At 46.4% G+C, this 22,467-nt stretch overlaps 1 protein-coding gene across 3 annotated transcripts in view; it reads left to right on the forward strand.

Annotated features, from left to right (window-relative positions):
- The window catches only part of SAE1 (SUMO1 activating enzyme subunit 1), a 76,185-nt gene that overhangs the window by 40,971 nt on the left and 12,747 nt on the right, over positions 1 to 22,467 (forward strand). For all 3 annotated transcript variants that reach the window (XM_040457514.1, XM_040457513.1, XM_040457515.1), the window contains one exon: positions 19,236 to 19,380. In XM_040457514.1, the coding sequence (XP_040313448.1) occupies positions 19,236 to 19,380 (145 nt within the window). The remainder of the gene's footprint in view (positions 1 to 19,235; positions 19,381 to 22,467) is intronic.

Genomic DNA, 22,467 nt, shown 5'->3' on the forward strand with positions numbered 1-22,467 from the left:
TTTTGCCTCCCTTCCCCTATGTTCATCTGTTTTGCATCTTAAAGTCCTCATAGGAGTGAAATCATATATTTGTCTTTCTCTTGTCTATTCGCTTAGCATGATACCCTCCAGTTCCATCCACGTAGTTGCAAATGGCAAGATTTCATTCTCTGATTGCCGAAGAGTAACACTCCGCTATATATGTGTTTACCACATCTTCTTTATCCGTTCATCCATCGATGGACGTTTGGGCTCTTTCCATACTTTGGCTATTGTTGATAGCGCTGCTATAAACATTGGGGTGCATGTGCCCCTTTGAAACCGCATACGTAGTAGTGCAATTGGTGGGTCATAGGGTAGTTCTATTTTTAGTTTTTTGACGAGTCTCCATACTGTTTTCCCAGAGTGGCTGCACCAGCTTGCGTTCCCAGAGATTTTTGTATTTTTTTTTTTATTTTGTTTTTAATGTTTACTTATTTTTGAGAGAGAAAGAGAGAAAGACAGAGCACGAGCAGAGAGAGGGAGACACAGAATCCAAAGCAGGCTCCAGGCTCTGAGCTGTCAGCGCAGAGCCTGATGTGGGGCTTGAACTCACCATGAGATCATGACTTGAGCTGAAGTCGGACGCTTAACTGACCCAGCCACCCAGGCACCCCAGCTGTTTGTTTGTTTTAAGTCAAGGTTTGTATACCTGAAATAGATGTAATTCTAAAATGGCCTTGAGGGGCGCCTGGGTGGCGCAGTTGGTTAAGCGTCCGACTTCAGCCAGGTCATGATCTCACGGTCCGTGAGTTCGAGCCCCGCGTCAGGCTCTGGGCTGATGGCTCGGAGCCTGGAGCCTGTTTCCGATTCTGTGTCTCCCTCTCTCTCTGCTCCTCCCCCGTTCATGCTCTGTCTCTCTCTGTCCCAAAAAATAAAAATAAAAAAACGTTGATAAAATGGCCTTGCTTTTGTTTTATAAAGTCAAACAGTGTTAACATTTGACTTCAGGGTGTGGGATGGCCTTGGGGAATATCCAGGTGAACGGTCAACTTTCTAGACACTACTGTGGTTTTCATGTGGCATGTGAGAGTGGTTATTGTGCATTTCACTACTTGCTGCCTTGCCTGGCACCATGCTGAGCATCCGACATATTGTCTTCCATTATCATGACATCCTTTGAAGTGTGGTTGTTGTCCCGCTTTGTTGAAAGAGACCAAGGTCGAGCATGGCTGTGATTTGCTCAGGCATATGCTTGGTTTTATAGACAGAACCAGGATTTGAGACCATGAGGTCTGTTTGACCCATGGACTCTGCTCTTCACATCTGTTATATGCACCTCTAAGTGATTTCGTTACCTTTCAGATCAGGAGCTCTGCCTTTTAGGGAAATAGGATGGCCACTACAGTACAAAAAACCCTGGTTCAAATATATATTAGGCACAGAGGTGCTCTGAATTCTGACCCAGATAGTTTTCTTCCTTCCCTAAAAAACACTTGAGTTTTATTTTTGTTGGGAATAATATCACAGTAAGCAGTTTTCAGAGAATTCCCAATGATGTAAAAAAGTAAGTTTTCTTCATTAAGCCCTCCCTATTTCCACACCTCTTCCAATTTGTCAGGGAAACTACTAAGAATTTGTTGCCTGTCTTCTTGCAAAATGATTAACAATTACAATCATGCATGTGTGTATGTAACCAAACTTTTCAACGCTGTCGGGCAGCTTGCTTTTTTTCACCGGATGGCCTTACACGATCTGGAGAGATCTTGGAGCATATATAGAGTGATCTCACATGTCTTGTTGGCTGCATGATGTGTAGTGTTCCTTTGGGTGTACCATTGTTTGTGACGTTTCATCTTAAAAGGCCATGTAGGTTGTTTTCAGTTTTTCCTAGGCCTTGGAATTTGTTCCCGAGAGCCTTTCTAGGATGGTGTCTTACACATCTCATGAAACCTTAGGAGTTCCTTATGAGGATGGAGTGCTTGCTTGGCTATGATGTACACCTGAGAAGACCTCACAGGGAACCTGACTTTGTGTCCCCATTGCCCTGTGGAGCATATAGTAGGTGTTCCATAAAGAAATATTTTTTTGCCCTAGTGACTGACTCGGGCTCCTCTGGTCATTTGCTCCCCTCTAGAGGGAGAAGGGCCTGCCCGCTGATGTCCCTGGAGGACCATCTTGCCAGCCTGCTCCTCTAGGCACCCATCAGACTCTTGATTCCCACATCGCCCTGGCCTGCCCCTCACACGGAGGAGTTTCTTACCACCCCATTCACAACAGCCTCTGATGAAGCAGCTGCCCTGGGGGTGGGTGTGTGTGTGTGTGTGTGTGTGTGTGTGTGTGTGTGTGTTTGCCTCGTTTGGGTGTCGAGTGTTTTTCCAGTTTACTTCATAAGACAGTGGCCAGACTGCATGCTTCCTGCTGCATTTTTCCACTATCTTGAGAGTTGGCCTCACCATCTGTGAGCAAAAGGTCTCATCTTTTTATTATTCTCCCATGGCATGTTGCAAAACATTAAGCGTGAGCTGGTTTCCTGTGGCAAAAAGTTGACTTTGATTTGTTCTTTTTGAGGTTACTGTGAGTTTATCATAACAGGAGTGCTAAAAATATCAGGTCTAGTATGGAAACAGCATTCACGTACCAGCATGAACCAATACCATGCAGGTTTAGCCCAGAGCAGGAAGAAATGGCCTTCATCACAAGATGAGAATTACTTAGCAGAGAATCCTTGGCAATCTGAACTTTCTTAGTCTCTGTTCTGATGAGTCGTGGAAAAGTACTTAGGCCATTTTTGAGCCATAGAATTAAAGCTGAAAATAATCTTAACCAAACATTGTTTGAGCACCTGCTATGTGCCAGATCCTGTGCCTGGGAATCCTCATCCGATCCTTGCCAGTGGAAAAGAGAATCATAAACAGTTCTCCTCCTCTTGAGGAGAGCTGTACCAGAGCCGTGGAGATGGCGGTCGTGTTGTGCTATTCTGTTCTCCAGCCTGTGTGAATTACTCCGTAATAAACTGCCATGGAGCTCAGGGAACTGGGGGTCTGGCCGTCTTTGGGGAGCTGGAAAGTCTTCACAGAGGATGAGACATCTGAGCTGGCTTTTAAAGACAAGGGGGGCGGGGCACCTGGATGACTCAGGTTGGTTGAATGTCTGACTTTGGTTCAGGTCATGATCTCACTGTTCCTGAGTTCGAGCCCCACGTCGGGCTCGGTGCTGACAGCTCAGAGCCTGGAGCCTGCTTCCGATTCTTTGTCTCCCTTTCTCTCTGCCCACCCCCACTCACACTCTGTATCTTTCTCTCTCAAAAATAAAAAAGCATTAGAAAAAAAATTTTAAAGAAAAAGAAGGGGTTTGCTGGGGGCTGAAGAGAGGCAAGAATATAGCAGGTGGATGAGCAGTCTCTGCACCAGGTCGCTGGCGCCAAGACCATGGTGTAGCGAGGCTGGAGCTCGCCGGGAGCTGGCTGGAGGGAAGGTCATCAGGGCCCTGCTTTTCAGCCTTTAATTCTCTCTCTCTCTCTTTTTGTTAAGATTGGATTTTTAAGTGATCTTTACACCCAATGTGGGGCTTGAACTCACAACCCCAAGATCAAGAGCCACACGCTCTTTCAACTGAGCCAGTCAGGCGCCCCCAGGCTTTTATTCTTTTTTTTTTTTTTTTTTAATTTTTTTTTCAACGTTTTTATTTATTTATGGGACAGACAGAGACAGAGCATGAACGAGGGAGGGGCAGAGAGAGAGGGAGACACAGAATCGGAAACAGGCTCCAGGCTCCGAGCCATCAGCCCAGAGCCTGACGCGGGGCTCGAACTCACGGACCGTGAGATCGTGACCTGGCTGAAGTCGGACGCTTAACCGACTGCGCCACCCAGGCGCCCCCAGGCTTTTATTCTTAATAGCAAGTCATTCCCCAACTGGTAGGATGTCAGAATCCCTTAGGGAACATTTGAAAAATACAGATACCCAGTGTCTAGCTCAGATTTAGGGGATGGAAGTAACTAGGTGAGGCTGGTATCTCTGCATGCTTGTGCAGCCCCCCAGTTTCTGAAGGCTCAGCCAGTTAGAGGGAAACTGCCACAGAGAAGGCCATCCCGTGTCCTGTGTCACAGCTTTGAGTCACTCGTTGTGTTCTTACTTTACAACATATTAAGTATTTATTTTGAATGGGGCCATTACTACACTGAGGCAGGAAAAAAGGAACTAACCCAGGTAGTTTTTGAATATATACTTTCAGACTAAAGAAAAAAGAACTATAAACAAATATTGGACTCAAGTTAGTTGGTTTGTTTTTCACAGTGGTATATGGGTCAGCAATTCTGAAACTAGTTAGTTTGTTCTAGAATGGAGCAAATCGGTAAATACATTGTGAATGATGAGAATCAGGTTTTTTTATTGCCAGAAAAGGGAGTTCCTAGAAGTATGGAAGGTGGAGAGTCTAGGAAGAGCCCTGTGGGATCAGATGGGAATTGGAGTCACCAGGTAAACTCTGGTTTTTCTGTGTAGATACACAAATAGACATGTGTATGTATGTGTCTTCACATGATATGTATGTATTTCCTAGTTCTGTTTGTTGAGAGGGCTGAGAAGCAAAGACACTCTGGTAGCAAGCCGTGAATACGCGTCGTGCCCAGACCCTGATTGTTAATCTCCCAAGATCTAAGCTCAGAGAAATGGCTGTTTCTGGGGCTTGGGTTGGAAAATTACAGGTGAGCTGGGAATATTCTATGCCAGAAAGTAAGGAAGCGCTCAAAGAATGACAGGTCATGTCAAGGACACAGGAGTCAACTTGAAGGGGCTCCTCCTGGTGAAATCTGAGAAAGTTGGAGGATCAAGTAAACAATAGATTATAATCCTTAAATAAATTAATTTAAAAAATAAAAATAAAAGAATATGGGCCAAAGAAACATTATAACCCACAGAATAAAAAAGAGCCCATGAATCTTATTGATACTTAAGTGAATAAGTAAATAGATGGGGGGAGGGGAAGTTCTCCCCCCACCCCCCACACCCCCACCATAGAAGAATAAAGCAAAATCTGTATATGACCATGACCATAGTAGTAAAATTTGTCTCCGTCACGAATCCTTGATGGATGCTAAAACTAATGGGAAGGTTTGCTGTGAAACAGAAACGGTATCTCTTCCCAAGGTAGTTTTTATTTTATTATTTTTTTTAATGTTTGTTTATTTATTTTGAGAGAGAGTGCACAAGTGGTGTAGGGGCAGAGAGAATCTCAAGCAGGCTCTGCGCTGTCAGCGCAAAGCCCAGTGCCGAGCTCCATCTCATAAACCCTGAGATCATGACCTGAGCTGAAATCAGGAGTCAGATGCTTAACTGACTGAGTCGCCACCCAAGTGCTGCCACCCCCCAAGTTAGTTTTTAACTAATTGCAGACGGAGACTTTAGAGAGCCCTGGCAGATTGTATCTCAACCAAGAGATCAAAGCTGGTGCTCCAGAAATGGGACAAATAGAGCTCATGCCTCCTGAGAGGATGCACTGAGAAGGACACACCAGCAGTCTGAACTTCCTGTCCAAAGTGGGTAATGTGAGTCTGATTATGAGGAAACCTCAGACAAACTCTGATAGAAGAATATTGTACAAAGTAAATGGCTTGTACTCTTCCAAGTGTCACTAAGGACCGAAGAATTCTCGTTCCAGATTAAAGGGGAAGAGAGAGACTGGTTAACTAAATGGAATGTAGGATTCTGGATTAGATCGGAAAGCGGGAGAGTTTTCTTTCCTTTTGCTCTCAAGGACATTAGTGAGACAGTTGGTAAAATTTGAAAAAGATCTGTAGATTAGATAATATCCTATCAAGGTGAATTTCCTAGTTTGCCTAATTGTTTTGTGGTGATGTAAGAGAATGTTCTTGTTTTTAGGAAATACACTCTGAAGTATTTAGGGACAAATGCCAGATCATTCAGGAAAAAAGAAGTATGTATAGATATAAAGAAATACTGATAAACATGGAAGAATGTTAACATTTGGGGAATCTAGTGAAGTTATACAGGAATTCTGTCTAGTTTTTCTGTATGTCAAAAAAGTATTTCAAAAGCTAAAAATAATGAAAAGCAAGAACAGTCTCCGAAAGAACTAATTCTCAGCACCTGGAATTATGTGAATATTTTATAGCTGATGAGTACTCATTGCAACGGGCTTTTTGGTCTGTGCTGTGTCCATAGAATGACGTGTTTAAGTAAGTACATCCTCATCATCTCTTCAAATGGTGGCGAAATCTGAATCTGTTATTTTCTGGGTACAGTTCCTCTAGAAAAGAGCCATATAGATTCCCTAGATTTTCAGGGGTGCCGAGAGACCCTTGCTGGGAGAGAAATACCGCATATCACCGGTGAGAACAGCAAAGCCTTGATGAATCAGGCAGGAGATGCTGTGCCAGGCTGGGATGGCCTCCATTTATGGGCCTTTGCTCTGCAAAAAAGAATTTCTCCTCTGTCAAGCAGGAGTGGTAGGCAGACTTCAGGGGGTGTATTTACATGTAAACAGTTCACACTCCAAGCAAGCCTTTAAGTTCTGTCTGGAGCTGGGCAGGACCTTATTAAAAAATACAAATGGTAGCCTGAGGGCAAGTACTAGGCGGGGCTAAAGGCATAGATCTAGATGGTGGCCTCTGCAAGTCATTTCCCCCTACCGTCCCTCATTGTTGGTTGTGGGTGGATTAAAGACGAGGTGTCCCAACATGCTGTCTGTGTATACACAGAGTGAATCTGTTGGAAACCAGTGCTCCAAATTGAGCTGTTAGTTTTATTCCAACCTATTTGCTGTATTCTCTTCTGCGGAGCTTTTGTCAAGTTCAAATGCTTGATTGGTGGCTCCTTTCACCTAAAGCCCCAGACAAGCACTCTGTCTGATGCCAGAGTCCAGCCAGATGCCTCCCTCCTATTCAGATGATCTTGAGTTTTCCCATAGGATTGTCTCTTGCCAGCAGCCTTCATTCGTGGCATAGTCCTTTTACCAGCCTCTGCCTTCAGAGTTCCTCCTCCTAATCCATTTCCAGTCACCAGACTGGTCTGTCTAAAAAGTGAAATCCTTCCATGCATCTTTTTTCCCATCAGGATGCAATTTAAACTCCCTGGATTGGCATCCTAGACCTAGGACCTGCTGGCCTCTTTTTCTTTTTCTTTTTTTAAGTTATTTATTTATTTTGAGAGACAGTGTGAGTGGGGGAAGGGCAGAGAGAGAGGGAGAGAGAGAATCCCAAGCAGGTTCTGCACTGTCAGCGCAGAGCCCGATGCCAGGCTTGAACTCCCTAACCGAGAGATCATGAGCGGAACCAAAATCAAGAGTCGGACACTCAACCGACTGAGTCACCCAGGTGCCCCGAGCCCTACATCCTTATTGAACTACTTGCTGTCACCCCGTGTTGTCATCCCTTCATTTCTACACACATTTCCATTCCTTCTGCCTGCAACATCCTACTTCAGCCCTTCCCTCTTACTCTCATCGCTCAGCTCCAGCGTTACCTCCAGGAACCTAACTCCCCTTATCTGAGTTGCGTTTCCTTCCTTGGTAATCCCATACCACCCTCCTGACAACATAGCTGACTTGACGTCTGTCTTGTGGGCTCCCTTGTCTCTTGACTGTCCTGCACAGGCCAGATGCAGAGCCTTGGTAAATGTGAATTGACTGCTGAGGCCACCTGTCCCAAGTTTGAAGAATTTTGCTAATTCTTAATCTGTGGCTTCATTAATTTCTTTGGGCTCATGTAAAGCCACCTAGATGGTGCCAATTTGCCTAGTCTTTGTCCTTTCCCCCACTATGCCACCAGACCAGAATTACCTGGAAGCCCCACACTTGGCTGCAAGACTGTGCCCTAAGCATGTAAAGGATTGAGAAGTGTTTGCACTCTCCTTGGACTCCCCATGTCCACGGGGCAAGCAGCTCCTGTGTCTGCTAGGAGCTGGCAAGGTTAAGGACCTCCCTCAGGGAGTTTAGGATCTTTTCTAAGGTGGCTAATCTTGGTTTGTGAATCTAGCCAGTCAAGTTTGGAGTTCACATTTCCTTTCTCCACCAGTAGAATCTTCTCAGTCACTTAAGCATTGAAGTCTCCAGCGTTGATCTGAAGGAAGAAGTTCAGGTCCCAGCCCTGCTAGGTATTTCCTGGCCTTGACGTCAGTTCCTTCACTTAGTGGCCTCTGTAGAAATGGAGGAAAGTTTGATAACTTTATACTCCTGACGATCATGTATCCTTGAGCCTTTGAAATAGTTCTGTTTTCTCCTTTTTTAAATTGTAAAGGTGAAACATATTAGTAGAATATTCAGATACCTCCGAGGAAACCGCCATTCATTGTGTATTCTTCTAGAGCTTTTTCTTTTCTTTCTTTTTTTTAAGTTTATTTTTTAGTAACCTCTATGCCCAATGTGGGGCACATGCTTCACCAACTGAGCTAGCTGGGTGCCTCTAGAACTTTCTAGTATCTTATACCTCATTCTTCATCTCTGTATGGATTCTGTTGCAAGGTGTCTTGATGATTTGTCAACTATTGTAGACTTCAGAAAACTTATTTCTTTGATCCCTCCTTCTTTAGTTCTCCCTGCCCCCACCACACTCCTTACTTATCTGTCTGCTTTTATGATATGTAATGATATGTAATTGTCTTGGTCTCTAGACCTCAGCTTGATTTGGTGATCAGTTCTCTCTCTCTCTCTCTCTTTTTTTTTTTTTTTTTTTTTAATTTTTGAGAAAAAGAGTGTGTGTGCGTGAGCAGGGGAGGGGCAAAGAGCGAAGGGGACAGATGATCTGAAGCAGGCTCCACGCTGACAGCAGTGAGTCTGACGCGGGGCTCAAACTTATGAACCATGTGATCATGACCTGAGCCAAAGTTGAACGCTCAACTGACTGAGCCACCCAGGCACCCCAGAAGGAACTTCTTATTTTAGAACTTAACAACCTTCGCGAACCGGGTCAGAGGCAGCCATCGCTGTTTGGGCCTGGCATTCCCCAGTGGGTGTTTTGGTGTCCATCAATGACAAGAACTACTGAGGAGGAGACAGCCACACGGAAATGAGTTCCGATAACGGGGCCAGCACTTGAGTGCTTGTTGATTTGCTGCTGTCATGACCGCAGATGTTTAAAAATAATTTGTAGGAAGGGTGAAAGAAGAAAAGCGGTGGGGTTTTTTTGTTGTTGTTTGGGTTTTTTGGTGCCACTGCCTTATCAGTGGTAGAGAACACAGACCACAGTCATTCAGAAAGGAAGGCAGTGCCATGTGAGAGAAGAGAGGGGAAGGGCAAAGGTGACCCGTAAGTGTGGTCTGGCACCTTCCAGCCGGCAGCAGATAGTCTGGCGAGAAAACCCACCCTGGTGAGGCACCTGCTCCACTCTTCAGTCTGACAAATGGGTAGAACCCTAAGTCTGCCTCATTGGGTCGCAAGGATTAAATGAAGGCCCGGCATATATTGTGCATTCGTAATTGTTGATTAAGTAAGGGTTTCACTTTACATCTTCATAATGCCCTCGTGAGAGGGCATCATGTTACATCTTCATAATGCCCTCGTGAGAGCATGTCTTACTATGATCATCCACTTTCATATGAGGGTATTGAGTCTTAGATAGGCTAAGTCATTTGTCCAGGGTCACCAAACCTAGTAAGTGTTCAAGCATTGCCCCCCACAGTCAGATTTTAATTACAAGGGACCCTTGAACAACACAGATTTAAAATGTGTGGGTACACTTACACGCGAAATTTTTCTCGATGAATACAGGGCGGTAGCGTAAAATGGGTTTTCTCTTCTCCGTGATTTTCTTAATATTTTATTTTGTCTTGCTTACTTTATAGTAAGAACACAGTATATAATACACATACCATGAAATACTATTGTTTCTATTGTTTGTAAGGCTTCTAGTCAACAGTAGGCTATTCGTAGTGAAGTTTTTGGAGAGCCAAATGCCCCTAAACCCCTGTGTTGTTCAAGGGTCGACTATATTAGCATTACTAATAATGGCATTATGTCTGTTTTAAAAATCTGAACTTCTCAAAAGCCCTGTGACATTTTCTTATTCCACTTGGCAGATGGGAACCTGAGGCCCCTAAGAGCAGACTGTAATAATGGGCAGCATTGTCGGCGAGACCTGCCTGGTTGTCTGCTCTGCGGCCCCAGCGTCTCCCCCACCCCCGACATCAGCCTGTGCTTGAGCTCCTCTCGGGCCCCCAGCCCAGCTGCAGTTCTTGTCTGGCGCCTCCCATCTTTTCTCTGACTGTCAGACAACGGTCACGGGAATGTCCTGTGCCATCTTCCCTCGGTAAGAGCGGTTGGCAGAGAGCAGCAGATGCCCAGAGTCAAGGTCATGTGCCACTCAAGTGCTGGGCTAGAGAAAAGGCCCTGTCTCCCTGCTGCTTGTGACCAGGCAGGGTGAGTGTGAATGCAGAGGGCCCTGTCAGAACCCCTCTGTGAGTAGAGGGTGAGGTTGGCAAAGCTGATAGAGAAGGGGCCTTGCAGCGGGGGGCTGTGGGTCTCTATCCTCGCCCTCCGCATAATTTGCCCCTACATTTGAGAATTTCTTTGTCCTTCTCTTTTTATAAGTTACAGTCTTTGCATACTGTTCTACTTTCAAAGGTGAGATTCTAGCTCAGGAATCACTTGACATTTTTTAAAGGAGAAATAGAATATGGCTGGACTAGAGTTTGACTGAGTGAGTGGTTTGCATTATTCTAAACTGGTGGGCTTGGGTGGGGAGCCAAATCCATTGGAAGTGCTTTTTTTCTTGCTGACTAGCGTTTTTCCTACCTTGTCTCTATTCCCAGGAAGGCAGTGTAACATTGAGGTTCCGAGTGCGTGTGGTGGTGACCTTTGAGTCCATTGTGACTCTGAGCCTCTAAGCTTCCGTTTCCCACCTCTAGAGCAGAGTGGTGACAATTGTACCTGCCTCATTCTATTTTATCTCCATGTGGTGGAGTGCATTTTGAATATAGGATATAATAGGACTTACTTTATTTTGAGAGAGAGACAGTGTGTGTGTGAGGGGCAGAGAGGGAAGGAGAGAGAGAGAATCCCAAGCAGGCTCCACACCATCAGCACAGAGCCTGACTTGGGGCTCAAACTCATGAACTGAGAGATCATGACCTGAGTTGGATGCTTAACCAACTGAACCACCCAGGCACCCGAGAACTTTTTTTTCTTTTTCTTTTTTTTTTTTAAGATTGTGTTTTTGGGGTGCCTGGGTGCCTCAGTCAGTTAAGTGTCCGACTTCAGCTCGGGTTATGATCTCACGGTTCGTGGGTTCGAGTCCTGTGTCGGGCTCTGTGCTGACAGCTGCTTCAGGTTCTGTGTCCCCCTCTCTCTCTCTCTCTGCCCCTCCTCTGCTGTCACCCTGTCTCTCTGTCTCTCTCAAAAACAAATAAACATTAAAACAATTTTTTTTAAGATTTTATTTTTAAGTAATCTCCACACCCAACGTGGGGCTCGAACTCACGACCCCGAGGTCAAGAGTCACACACTCCACTGACCAAGCCAACCAGTGCTCCTGTAGGACTTGTTTTAAAACCTAAATGTTGTAAAACCCATGTGACTAAAACCTGCTTAAACATAATTTTAATAGTTGAATACTATTCCAACCTCTCAACATATATTTTATGTAACCATCCTGTCACCTAACGTGAGGTTATTTCCAGATTTTCAATGGTATAAATAACGTAGCAGTGACCATTTATACATAATTCAGTCACTGGCCAAGGGTCACGACCCTTCATAAAGATCCTGTGAACCACATTTTCTCACGGTTTACTGAGCATGTACACGCCCACCAGAGCTCTGAGTGACAGAGCAGTGCCCTCTGCCTTCTTGCTTAGGTTGAGTAACCTTGGCCTTTAATTTGGTAGGCAAAACATGTCATCTTGTTTTCAGGTCATTTCTGAGAAGTAGCACTCTCCTTTCCTTCCCCCCACCAACAACTTCCACACAGCTACTTCAGATGCTTTTCAGAAGAAAGTGAGACGTAAATAACAGGCAACTTTCTTTTCTGTTTTGAGCTGATACGTGATGAGGTCCTACACCGGGTTTCTCTGGTGAATGGTGGCTAGGACTTGGAGCTCTGGAGGGGCATTTCAGAGCAAGCCTGAGGCCGCTCCAGCGGTGAGCCTCTCTGGAGAGCAAGATCAAAGCACTCTGTGGCCGAGGTGACATTCAGGGCTTATGAGCATGCCCTCTGGATTGCAGGGCCTGGGGCTGTCTGGGTCCCTTCTGGGCCTCCAGCACAGCTCAGCACAGGGTGTGGGCGTGGAGTGCAGGTGCTCAGGAAATGTTTGTGGATGAAAAATGAATGAATGAATGCATGCAAATACCTACTTATAAGTTTCTGCGTTAAAGAGTGGGGTAAAAGAAGGGGGAAGTGGGGGCGCCTGGGTGGCTTAGTCAGTTAAGTGTCTGACTTCGGCTCAAGTCGTGATCTCATGGTTTGTGAGTTCTAGCCCTGCCTTGGACTCTGCCCTGACAGTGCAGAGTCTACTTGGAATTCTCCTTCCCTCCCTCCCTCCCTCTCTCTGCCCCTTCCCTGCTTACTTGCTCGTTCCCCCTCTCAAAAAAAACAAACCATTACCCAAGGGGGGGGGGGGGGTAAGTATTGTAGAACTGAGCTGAGCAGATGACCAGGTGCCTCCAAAGGTAGGAAAGACTTTGAGAGGGCCAAACTCCCAGTGAAATGTCCCTGCCTTCTCCAATCCAGCTCTGTCCCCCTCCTTTGAGCTTCATGCCCATTGGCTGGCTTTTCTGCACCTTTAACCCTCAGCTATGGCCTTGAAAGCCAGACTTCATCTTGTTTCCCTCTTGAGGGCACATGTGGTGCACTGTGTATCTTTTTTTGCTTCTTGCTGGACCTTCCAGATCTACTGTGTTTGTAAATGACATGGTAAGGAACAGATCCATCCTGGCTATCTTGAAAACTCTATTAAATTCTGTTAGTAGAAAAGCAGGCCTGGTTAGTTAGGATGTGTGAGGACCTTGTGTCAGTTGTTGTGAGCCCTCCTCTGTGTGACTTTTTCTTCCCTGGCCAAACATTGAGGCTTCCCACAGAGCGGATATTTTCTCAGTGCCTACTGTGGGGCGTGCCCTGTGCTGGGCATTAAGTAGAGAATAGTGAACAAAGCAGATATGGTTTCTGTCCCACAAGCACAAAAATCCAGGAGAGGAGACAGGTCAGTCCTTGCACAAGTGAATTTATAGACGCCTGTAAAATGCCATACTGAGGTCCAAGCATCGGAGGAAAGAGTGTAGGGTGTGGAGAGTATCAGGATTGTTCAGAGCCAAGTCCCTCTAGTCTCCAGAGCTGACAGCTGAATTAGCGATGGTAATAAGAGTTAAGTGGGAGATTTCAGCGTGAAGTGTGTCGGTTTCTCTGGGGACGTGCAAGCTGGGTTTACGGAGACCGCGGAAGAGCCGCCGTTCCAGAGTAGTGTCATTTACCCAGTGCTTACGCTGCTCCCTGTGGTGTCCTGGCTGCTCTCAGGGTATTATCTTCACTTCTTAAACCCCGTAAGGGAAGTGCACTTAGGATTCCCATTTTACAGAGCAGCTTGGGGTGTTGTCACTTGCACAAGGTCACAGTGAGTGGAAAAATTGGGATCCAACCCAGGCAGCCTGGCCCCAGAGCTGTGGTTGTCACTGCTGCCGTCTGCCAATTTCAAAGCTCCTCAGGCTCTGAAGAGCAGCACGTGGATGTGCCAAGGGTGAGGACGTGCCCAGGGTCAGTGTTTGGGCCTGGTGGCCGGTCAGGACGAGATGGTTCTACCCAGTGAGACCACCTCATTCTATCTAAGAGTGCTCTCTCAAAGCACCTTTTCTGGTTCCCACCTTTGGGTTTTTTTTCTTTTTTTGTTTTTAATGTTTATTTATTTATTTTGAGAGAGAGAGAACATGAGCACAGGAGGGGCAGAGAGAAAGGGAAAGAGAGAATCCCAAGCAGGCTCTTCACTGTCAGCCTGGAGCCCCACACGGGACTCGATCGCAAGAAATGTGAGATCATGGTTCGTGAGATCACGACCTGAGCCAAACTCAAAAGTCGGACGCTTACTGACAGAGCCACCCAGACACATATTTGTTTATTTTTATGGAGGTGTACTTGACCTGTAATATTCTATTTTACGTTACAACATAATGATTTGATATTTGTATACGCTGTGAAATGATCACAATAATACTAGTTATTAGTATCCTTTGTATATATTTATTGAAAGAGCAATTGACCAAACAGGAGATCTAGTGTTTTGCCTTAAAAGATAGACTATAGGTTAGGAGGATAACTTTTCCTTTTCTTACTCGAGCTGATTTCCAGGCCATTCCTAGAGATAATGAGTCTCCACTGGGTGAGCCAGCTTGAGAACGGGTCTGTGGGAGGTTGGGGAGATGGGTCAGGGGCATCTGGTACAGAGAAGCTTTAGGTGTCAGGCAGATGAGGTTTTTGTGTAGATGTGGCTTTTCCCCCTTCTCAATTGAGCTGTTTTGGGGGGACAGCAATTGGGTTGGGGCTAATTTGCAACATTGACTTCACTTTTTTCCCCTATAAAAGTGTTGGTTTTTTTCGTTGGCCTTAGTGATTATGCTAAATATAATCAACCATTTATGGGGCGCCTGGGTGGCACAGTCGGTTAAGCGTCCGACTTCAGCCAGGTCACGATCTCGCGGTCCGTGAGTTCGAGCCCCGCGTCAGGCTCTGGGCTGATGGCTCGGAGCCTGGAGCCTGTTTCCGATTCTGTGTCTCCCTCTCTCTCTGCCCCTCCCCCGTTCATGCTCTGTCTCTCTCTGTCCCAAAAATAAATAAAAAACGTTGAAAAAAAATAAAAATAAATGTAGTAAGGAATTTGCAGAAAGAAATACAGTGATTAATAATACTGCTTTCCAAATTTCTGTTGTAACATGAATCTGATATCCTGATTCAGATTAAATGTGAGTTTGAGTGTCAATTTCTTTTTCCAGAAGAGCAGTATATTCACATGTACATAATTTTTCTTTTAACATATGAAAAGGTTCTTGGTTTCTCCTTTTTGAAGTTTGCCTTTTTCCCTTACACGGGCAAGTCCTAAACTTGGGCAGAGACACTGGCCTATCATCTGTAGCGATGAATGTCATTCCCCCAGACTTTAACAACCTGAGTTAATTAAAAGGTTCAGAGGAAGTTAATCAAGTTTGGAACTCTAATTTTGTGCAGTGTTTTGATATGATTCGATGAGTCATCTTTTGGCAGAGCAGCTCTCCATCCCCGACAATATTTGATCTTAATGGAACAGTTTTATAATCTGGAAACTGGTGAGGAGGTGCTCTTCAGAAATGCAGAGTCAACGTGTGTGAGTGTGTGTGTGTGTGTGTGTGTGTGTGTGTGTGTGTGTGTGTGTGGCCGGTTGGCTGGCTGGCTGGCTGGCTGGCTATTTGGGAGGGGTCAAAAGCAGAACAAAGAGAGAATTTAATGAGCAAGAGCTTGTTAGGGGACAGGGTCAGTTCTGGGGCTGCTCTCTGCCCAGGACATGGGCTTCTCCCCGTCCCCCTCCATGCCTGCTGACTGGAGCGCTGACATTTGAAAAAGAGTGAAAAATACAGCTTCTGTTTGCTTTGCTGCAAGTAAGTGGCTGGACGGACTGGCCCCCTTCCCAGAGGCCCTGAGAGGACTTCAGATGTGGTCAGTGAGGTATCTGGACGGTGCCGGCCTGCCGGCCCTTGGCCAGGCGGCCTGCACCAGGACCCGGCAAGGGGCCCAGAGAAACAGTGGGGCCAGCTGCTGGCTGCCTTTGCTCCCTTTGTGCCACATCTTCCCTCTTCCTGAGATGAAGCTAGTCTTACACTCTGAAGATTAATGGGCAAGGTTACTTGTGGCCTCTGCCTCTGCTTCTCACCCATTGAATTAAGAACTTAGAATTAATGGACCAATTGGGAGAGGAGAGGGCAGGACCCATCTGGAAAGTGCATCTCACAAAAAAGTGGTCAAATGTGGGAGTCCTCCTGAGGTTGGGGCAAAGAGCCAGACCACTTGGAACCCTTGGGGTTGTGTTCCTGATTTTCTGGCCATTTCTTCTGGATTCGATTAGGGTTAAGAAACACAGATTAGGAAGCCAGACCTTAATTGGTATTTCTGCTCCACTGCTTATTATTGGCAGTTGTGTTGAACAAGCCACTTAATCTCTTTGAATTTCAGTTTCTTTATCAATAAAGCGGGGAGCTTAATTGGACCTACCTACCTCCCCAGGTCATTGTGGATGAGTGGTAACGCACGTAAAATGTTTAGAGTAGTAGTGTTTGGCACGTTACTGTAGGCACTGTTTTTGCTATAGTTATCAGAATGGTGTGAACTTTGTTCCAAGAGCTGTATTGTCTAACCAGAAGATGAAAAGTTTTGCGGTGGGGCTGAAAAAATTCTCTTCTCCCCATCCCTCATGACAGTTGGTGCTTCTGTCCCAGTGACACAGAAGTGAGGGGCATTGGAGGCGGCCAGCGTGGGGCTCCTGCCGCTCACCGCCCTGACGGCTGGAAATCAAGCAGCCTCCCTCAGTTTCCACACGGTTGCCACAGGGCCTTGGATTGGGCAGTTTGAGCGGCCCACACTTGCCATTGCCTCTGTCATTGCTCAGGCAACACTGGTAACTCATTCTGGGTCTGTCCTTGTGTCCTCTCGGGAGTGATCGATAGGAATGATGATGACATTCAATACAGTCCGCTCAGAGTAGCCTCTGTTTTGGCCACACTAGCAAATTTCCAGATTCCTTTATCATCACAGGACATTGTTGAAAAAGAGGCTTGCGCTAAACAGGGATTTAACGGCCGCTCCTGCCGTCTTCTCCACCCTGCCCCCAAATGCTTATTCTGCGACTGCATTTATTTTCTCCAAATTGGAATTCCAGCAGCACATCTGCCGAGTTCGAAGTGAGGCTTAGGTGATGGCAGGACAGTGCTAGCCAGCATCCACGTTGTCAGCAGCTCGGAGTCAGCTGCCAAGTGCTCAGGTAGAATGGAAGGTTCTAGGAGCTCTGCTATTGGAAGAGAGGAAAGGAACGATATTCAAAACAGATCCTCTGGAGTCCTTTCTTCAAAGTTCCCGACTTGCAGAGCCCTGTCCTGGGAGTGTGAAGGTTGCCAGAGAAATTTGGACCGGGAGCCTGTCTCTGAGAAAAACTCAGCCCAGGGCAGGTCGGGTCTTTCTTTTACTTGGGCCTCCATGGTTTGGAGCACTTCACAACAACCCACTTAGGAACTTCCCTCGGGCTTCGTGGGGGCCATCAGTTGTGGTTCCTGAGTCCTCACCCCCCCACCCCCCACCCCCCCCATAGGTGCAGCCTCAGGGCCTCAGCCTCCTCAGCCTCCGGGCCACAACCTGTGCTTGGCCATCTTGCTGGTTGTCAAGCCAGGCTGCTCATCACTGAGACGGTTTGTGAGTTGAGTCTTCAGAAAACAAGTAGGGCTGATTCCTTAGTCTGGGGTGGCTTGCAAATACTTGAATTTTTACAGAGCCTCGAAGTAATTGTGTCAGTTTTCAATCCACCTTGATTTTTAGGGAAGAGCCTGTTGTACTGACGGAAAGTATAATTTGTTGACGGAGTTCACTTTTTCGGTCCGCAAATCCCCATGAGACTTGCAAGCGCTTTTTTTTTTTTAAGTTTATTAATTTATTTTGAGAGAGCGAGCAGGGGAGGGGCAGAGAAGGAGGGAGAGGGAATCCCAAGCAGCCTTCACACTGTCAACGCAGAGCCCCTTGGGGGGCTGCAGCTCCTGAACCGCAGGATGATGACCTGGGCTGAAACGGAACCTGGGCTGAAATGCAACGCTCAACCGACTGAGCCCCCCAGGCGCCCCAAGGGAAGCGCCTTGGTAACTGCGAAGCCCCCTCCAGGTGTGGGTTGCTATCCCAGCGCCCCAGGGTCCGCATGTCTCCACCCCCACTCTGAAGCAGCTCCGGTGATGCGGGAGGGGTGTTGCCCCAGGGATGAGGCCCCGGGCTGGCCGTAGGACGGCCTCAGGAAGCACACAGGGGACAAGAACACCATCCACCCTGTGTGCGGTGAACATCGCGGATGAGGTGCGGTGGCAGGAGAGGGTGCCGGTACTTTGATCAGTCTTAGGCTCCTTCCTGTGTCTTTTTGTTGGGGTTAAAAATTCAAACCTCATTAGGGTCTCGTTATGTAGGAGCTCTGATTTGCTGCCGTCATCTGAACCTTTCCTCTGCTTCACAAGCGAAATTAAACCTTAGTTCTGGAGGTTGACACACGAGGGAGGTTTTGTTTGTAATGACCTGGCTGTCTGATGAGTCTGAGCATTTGGCTGGCCTTTCTGGTTGAAGCAGCCCTTTGAACTGATGCCTAGAATGATGCCTCCCACCCCTGACCTGTCTTCTGGGGCATAATAGGGTCTTTTCCCTCTGCTTGAAGCTTCTCCTCTGCTTCCCCGCCCCCCAGACTCACATACACTCGACTCAGTAACTGCTTCCTCAGGGAGGCCTTAACTGATGCCACCCTACCGAGGACGTCGTATCCTCTGTTACCTTATTGTGGCACCCGTCACAGTAATTTTAGTCATTTTTAAAATTATCGATTGCCTTTCTGGCTATGTTTGTGAATAAATTAAAAATGTGTTACCTTTCACTTGGCCCGCTTTTTTTTTTTTTTTTTTTTTTTTTTGGTAAGTTTTATTTAGGGGCGCCTGGGTGGCTCAGTTGGTTAAGCGTCTGACTTGATTTCAGCTCAGGTCACGATTGGGAAGTCGAGCCCCGCATCAGGCTCACCGGTGACAATGCAGAACCTGCTTGGGATTCTCTCTCTTCCCTTTCTGTGCCCCTCCCCTACTTGCACTCTCTCTCAAAATAAATAATAAAAAACATTTTTAAAATATATTAACAGGGGCACCTGGGTGGCTCAGTCAGTTAAGCGTCCGACTTCAGCTCGGGTCATGAACTTGCAGTCCATGAGTTCAACCCCCACGTCGGGCTCTGTGCTGACAGCTCAGAGTTGGAGCCTGCTTCAGATTCTGTGTCTCCCTCTTTCTGTGTGCCTCCCCCACTCGTACTCTGTATTTATCTCTCTCAAAAATACAAATTTAAAAAAAATTGTTTTTTAATTTAACAAAATAAAGTTGTATTTATTTAAGTAATCTCTGTACCCCACGTGGGGCTTGAACTCACAGCCCTGAGATCAAAAGTTGCACGTTCTTCTGACTCAGCCAGCCAGGCGCCCCTTACTTGGCCCACATTTTTATTAATGTACCATTTTCTGTGTTTTCATTCTCAGCATCTGTAAGCATTTGTTATGAAAAGATCTGTTTCTAACCTGCCTTTTTTGTCTTTCCAGTGCTCCTGAAGTTCCGCACAGATAAAGGAAGAGATCCTAGTTCTGATACCTTTGGGGAAGATTCTGAGTTGTTGCTCCAGATACGAAACGATGTGCTTGACTCCCTGGGTGTTAGTCCTGACCTGCTTCCTGAAGATTTCGTCAGGTTAGTCTTCATGTTTCCCACAGGTTAGCCTGTATCAAGAACTGCCTGCTTTCAGTACATGCTTCATTTGGGGAGATCCTTTATTAAGACCAAAAGCCCTGAGGAGAGCCTCCTTTGCTGTATTCTGCCTGCTCCCATTGACCTCTGGTAAGAGAGGTGCAGGTTGTCTTTTGTCATAGATACTTTATACTCACGTGACTGAAAACTCAAGGCAATAGAAAATCTAGATACACTATATATATACTCTCTATATATACTCTGCCAACAGCTCAGAGCCTGGAGCCTGCTTCAAATTCTATGTCTTCCTCTCTCTCTGCCCCTTCCCCACTCATACTCTGTCTATTTCTCTCTCTCTCTCTCTCTCTCTTTTTCTTTCTCTCTCTCTCTCTCTCCCTCTCTCCCTCTCCCTCTCTCTCTCCCTCTCCCTCTCTCAAAAATAAACATTGAAAAAAAATCTATATACATTACTCTATACCTTTCTCTTTATATCATCTTTTGGGGAAGTTTCCAGATCAGTACATAGTTCCCTCCCTTGTTTCTGCAGCTCTATGGTATTTCAACATGGGAGCACTATAGTTTATTGAACTCATCCCCTACCGACTCAAGTTGTGACCAGGCTTTTGCTATCACATAATGCCGTAGTGTATGACCTTGTGAGTCGCGTTCTGTATGTGTGCAGGTGTAACTGCAGGATCTATTACTGGAAAGGCAGTGGCTGGGTCAGAAGATTGTAATTTATCATTTGGTGGCTAGTACCCCATTATTCTCCACTGGTAGCTTATCAGTCCATACCCTCAGCAGCAAAGACATCTACAGTCCTAGCACCTCACCGTTGGGCCCTGGGATGCTTTCGCCCTAGACGACCAGTCTTTTACTCTGATACTCAGCAGGTTTAGGATTTGCTTGGAGAGGTCCAGAGGGCGACTAGGTCTGGGTCCCCTTTCCAGGCAGTTCTGGGATCATCTCACTGTCATTCTTTCAGCGTCTCTGCAGGGTGCCCAAAATGCCTCCAGCTTATACCACTAGCTATGGTGGCTGTATTGGGTTTATTTAATTTAGCAGTTGTTATGTACCGGGCATTGTGGTAGTTGTCTTATGTACATGGTCTCCCTTCGCAACGACCCATTATTTAGGGGAGAAAAAGCTAAATTAAAGCTCAACAGCAAATGACAATAGCACCACGTATTGAAGATTTTCTGTGTTTTACCTACCTGTACAGCTACATTTAATTGTCACAATAATCGCTTGAAGTGTGCGTTATTATTTTTATTTTCCCATTAGTTAAATGAAGAAACTAATGCTCAGAAAGATGCAATCACTTGCCCATGGTGTTATTTTTAATATTTTACTTTAATTTTTTATAGTTTATTTATTTATTTTGAGAGAGAGTCTGTGTGTGAGAGAGTGGGTAAGGAGCAGAGAGAGGCGGAGAGAGAGAATCCCAAGCAGGCTCTGCAATGCCAGCACAAAACCCAGTGCAGGGCTCAAACTCGGGAACTGCAAGATCATGACCTGAGCCAATATTAAGAGTCGGACGCTTAACCAACTGAGCTACCCAGGCACCCCATACTTTTCATTTATTTTTTTAATGTTTGTTTTTTGAGAGAGCATGCATGCATGTTGAGTGGGAAAGGGGCAGAAAGACAGGGGGACAGAGGATCCAAAGTAGGCTCTGCACTGACAGCACAGAGCCCTAGGTGGGACTCGAACTCCTAAACCCTAAGATCATGACCTGAGCCAAAGTTGGATGCTCAACTGACTGAGCCACCCAGGCGCCCCTTGCCCGAGGTTTTAGTATGCAGCCAACCAAAATCTCACTTAGATCTTCCACACTGCTAATTTCTGGTAACAACACAGTACTACCTTGATTTCTTTTCAACAATAGAGTATATCAGGGTCCCTCCCTCTCCTGGTCCCGACTTTCTTCACTTTGGCCGGGAACCTCATTTAGACCCTACCAAAGCCCAACCAATTTAGGCCCAGCAGTGGGCCTTGAACCACCTGCCAAGCCGTCGGCCAAAAAGAGGCAGCAGTCTCCGGGGCACTTGTGTAAGGTGGCCCTGTGTGGTCGGGCTCACAACACCACGGGCTGGGTGGGGTCCCTGTGTCCTGCTAACAGCCAGGTATGCGTCTGTTGGAGGAAGAACAGTGTGTAAGAAGCAAGTGGCGTCTGCTCTGTGCTTGTTATAGGAGGAGGGGCTGGGCCACGCAGGGCCACCAAGCAAGGCCGACGCCGAGTGCCGGGCTGTGAGGATGCAGCTTAGTGACTAATTTGGCATCTTGAGTGAAGAACGGCCTGAAAAAAGAACAGTCTGCCTGTGCACTGCAGGCCTTGCCTTCCCGAAGGAAAAAGCCACAGCCTAACCGGCTGCTGGCTGGTGTTCTTTCCAGAGTGTTTTCTTTCCCTGCCCACCCTCTTTGCAGAAACTGCCTTCCCTTGTCTAGGTCCTCATGTGCTCAGGCGCTCCCACTCTGTTGCCCTTTAAGTAAGAGGTGTCCGGTGGCCTCTTGAAGAGTGTCTGTGTGCAGGTAGATGGAGATATGGCCTGACATGGGCTAGAGACGCTGGCGAGGAAATGAGCCGCCGCCTGGCAGCTGAGCTGCCCTCACAAATTGTCCTCTGCCAGCTCTGAGCAGGGTGCACTCGCTTGAGTTGAGAGAGCTGTGCACAAGTCTCCTTTGCCCTCATCTCTGCAATTTCTAACACTGTCCTTTGTTATTTATTCTCTTTCGGAGAGCTGTATTGCTTTTCTGATTATGAAAGTAACAGATGCCCCTTGCCAGGAAGTATTGAAAGGAGGAACAAGATCGCCCATAGTCCCACCCTTGAGAAGTGGCCACTGTTAATGTTTTGGGTTTCACCTCACAGACTTCTCCGTGTATTATTTATTCTAATTTTCCTTTCAATTTTTGTTTAAGTTTTATTTATTTAAGTGATCTATCTCTACACTCAGTGTGGGACTCGAACTCAAGACCCCAAGATCAAGAGTCGTATGCTCTTCTGATTGAGCTAGCCAAGCACCCTATATTTCTTTTTCTTTTCCTTCCTTCCTTCCTTCCTTCCTTCCTTCCTTCCTTCCTTCCTTC

The sequence above is a fragment of the Herpailurus yagouaroundi genome, unplaced genomic scaffold, assembly GCF_014898765.1.
Source record: "Herpailurus yagouaroundi ecotype Mexico unplaced genomic scaffold, PumYag 220, whole genome shotgun sequence".
NCBI classification, from domain to species: Eukaryota; Metazoa; Chordata; class Mammalia; order Carnivora; family Felidae; genus Herpailurus; species Herpailurus yagouaroundi.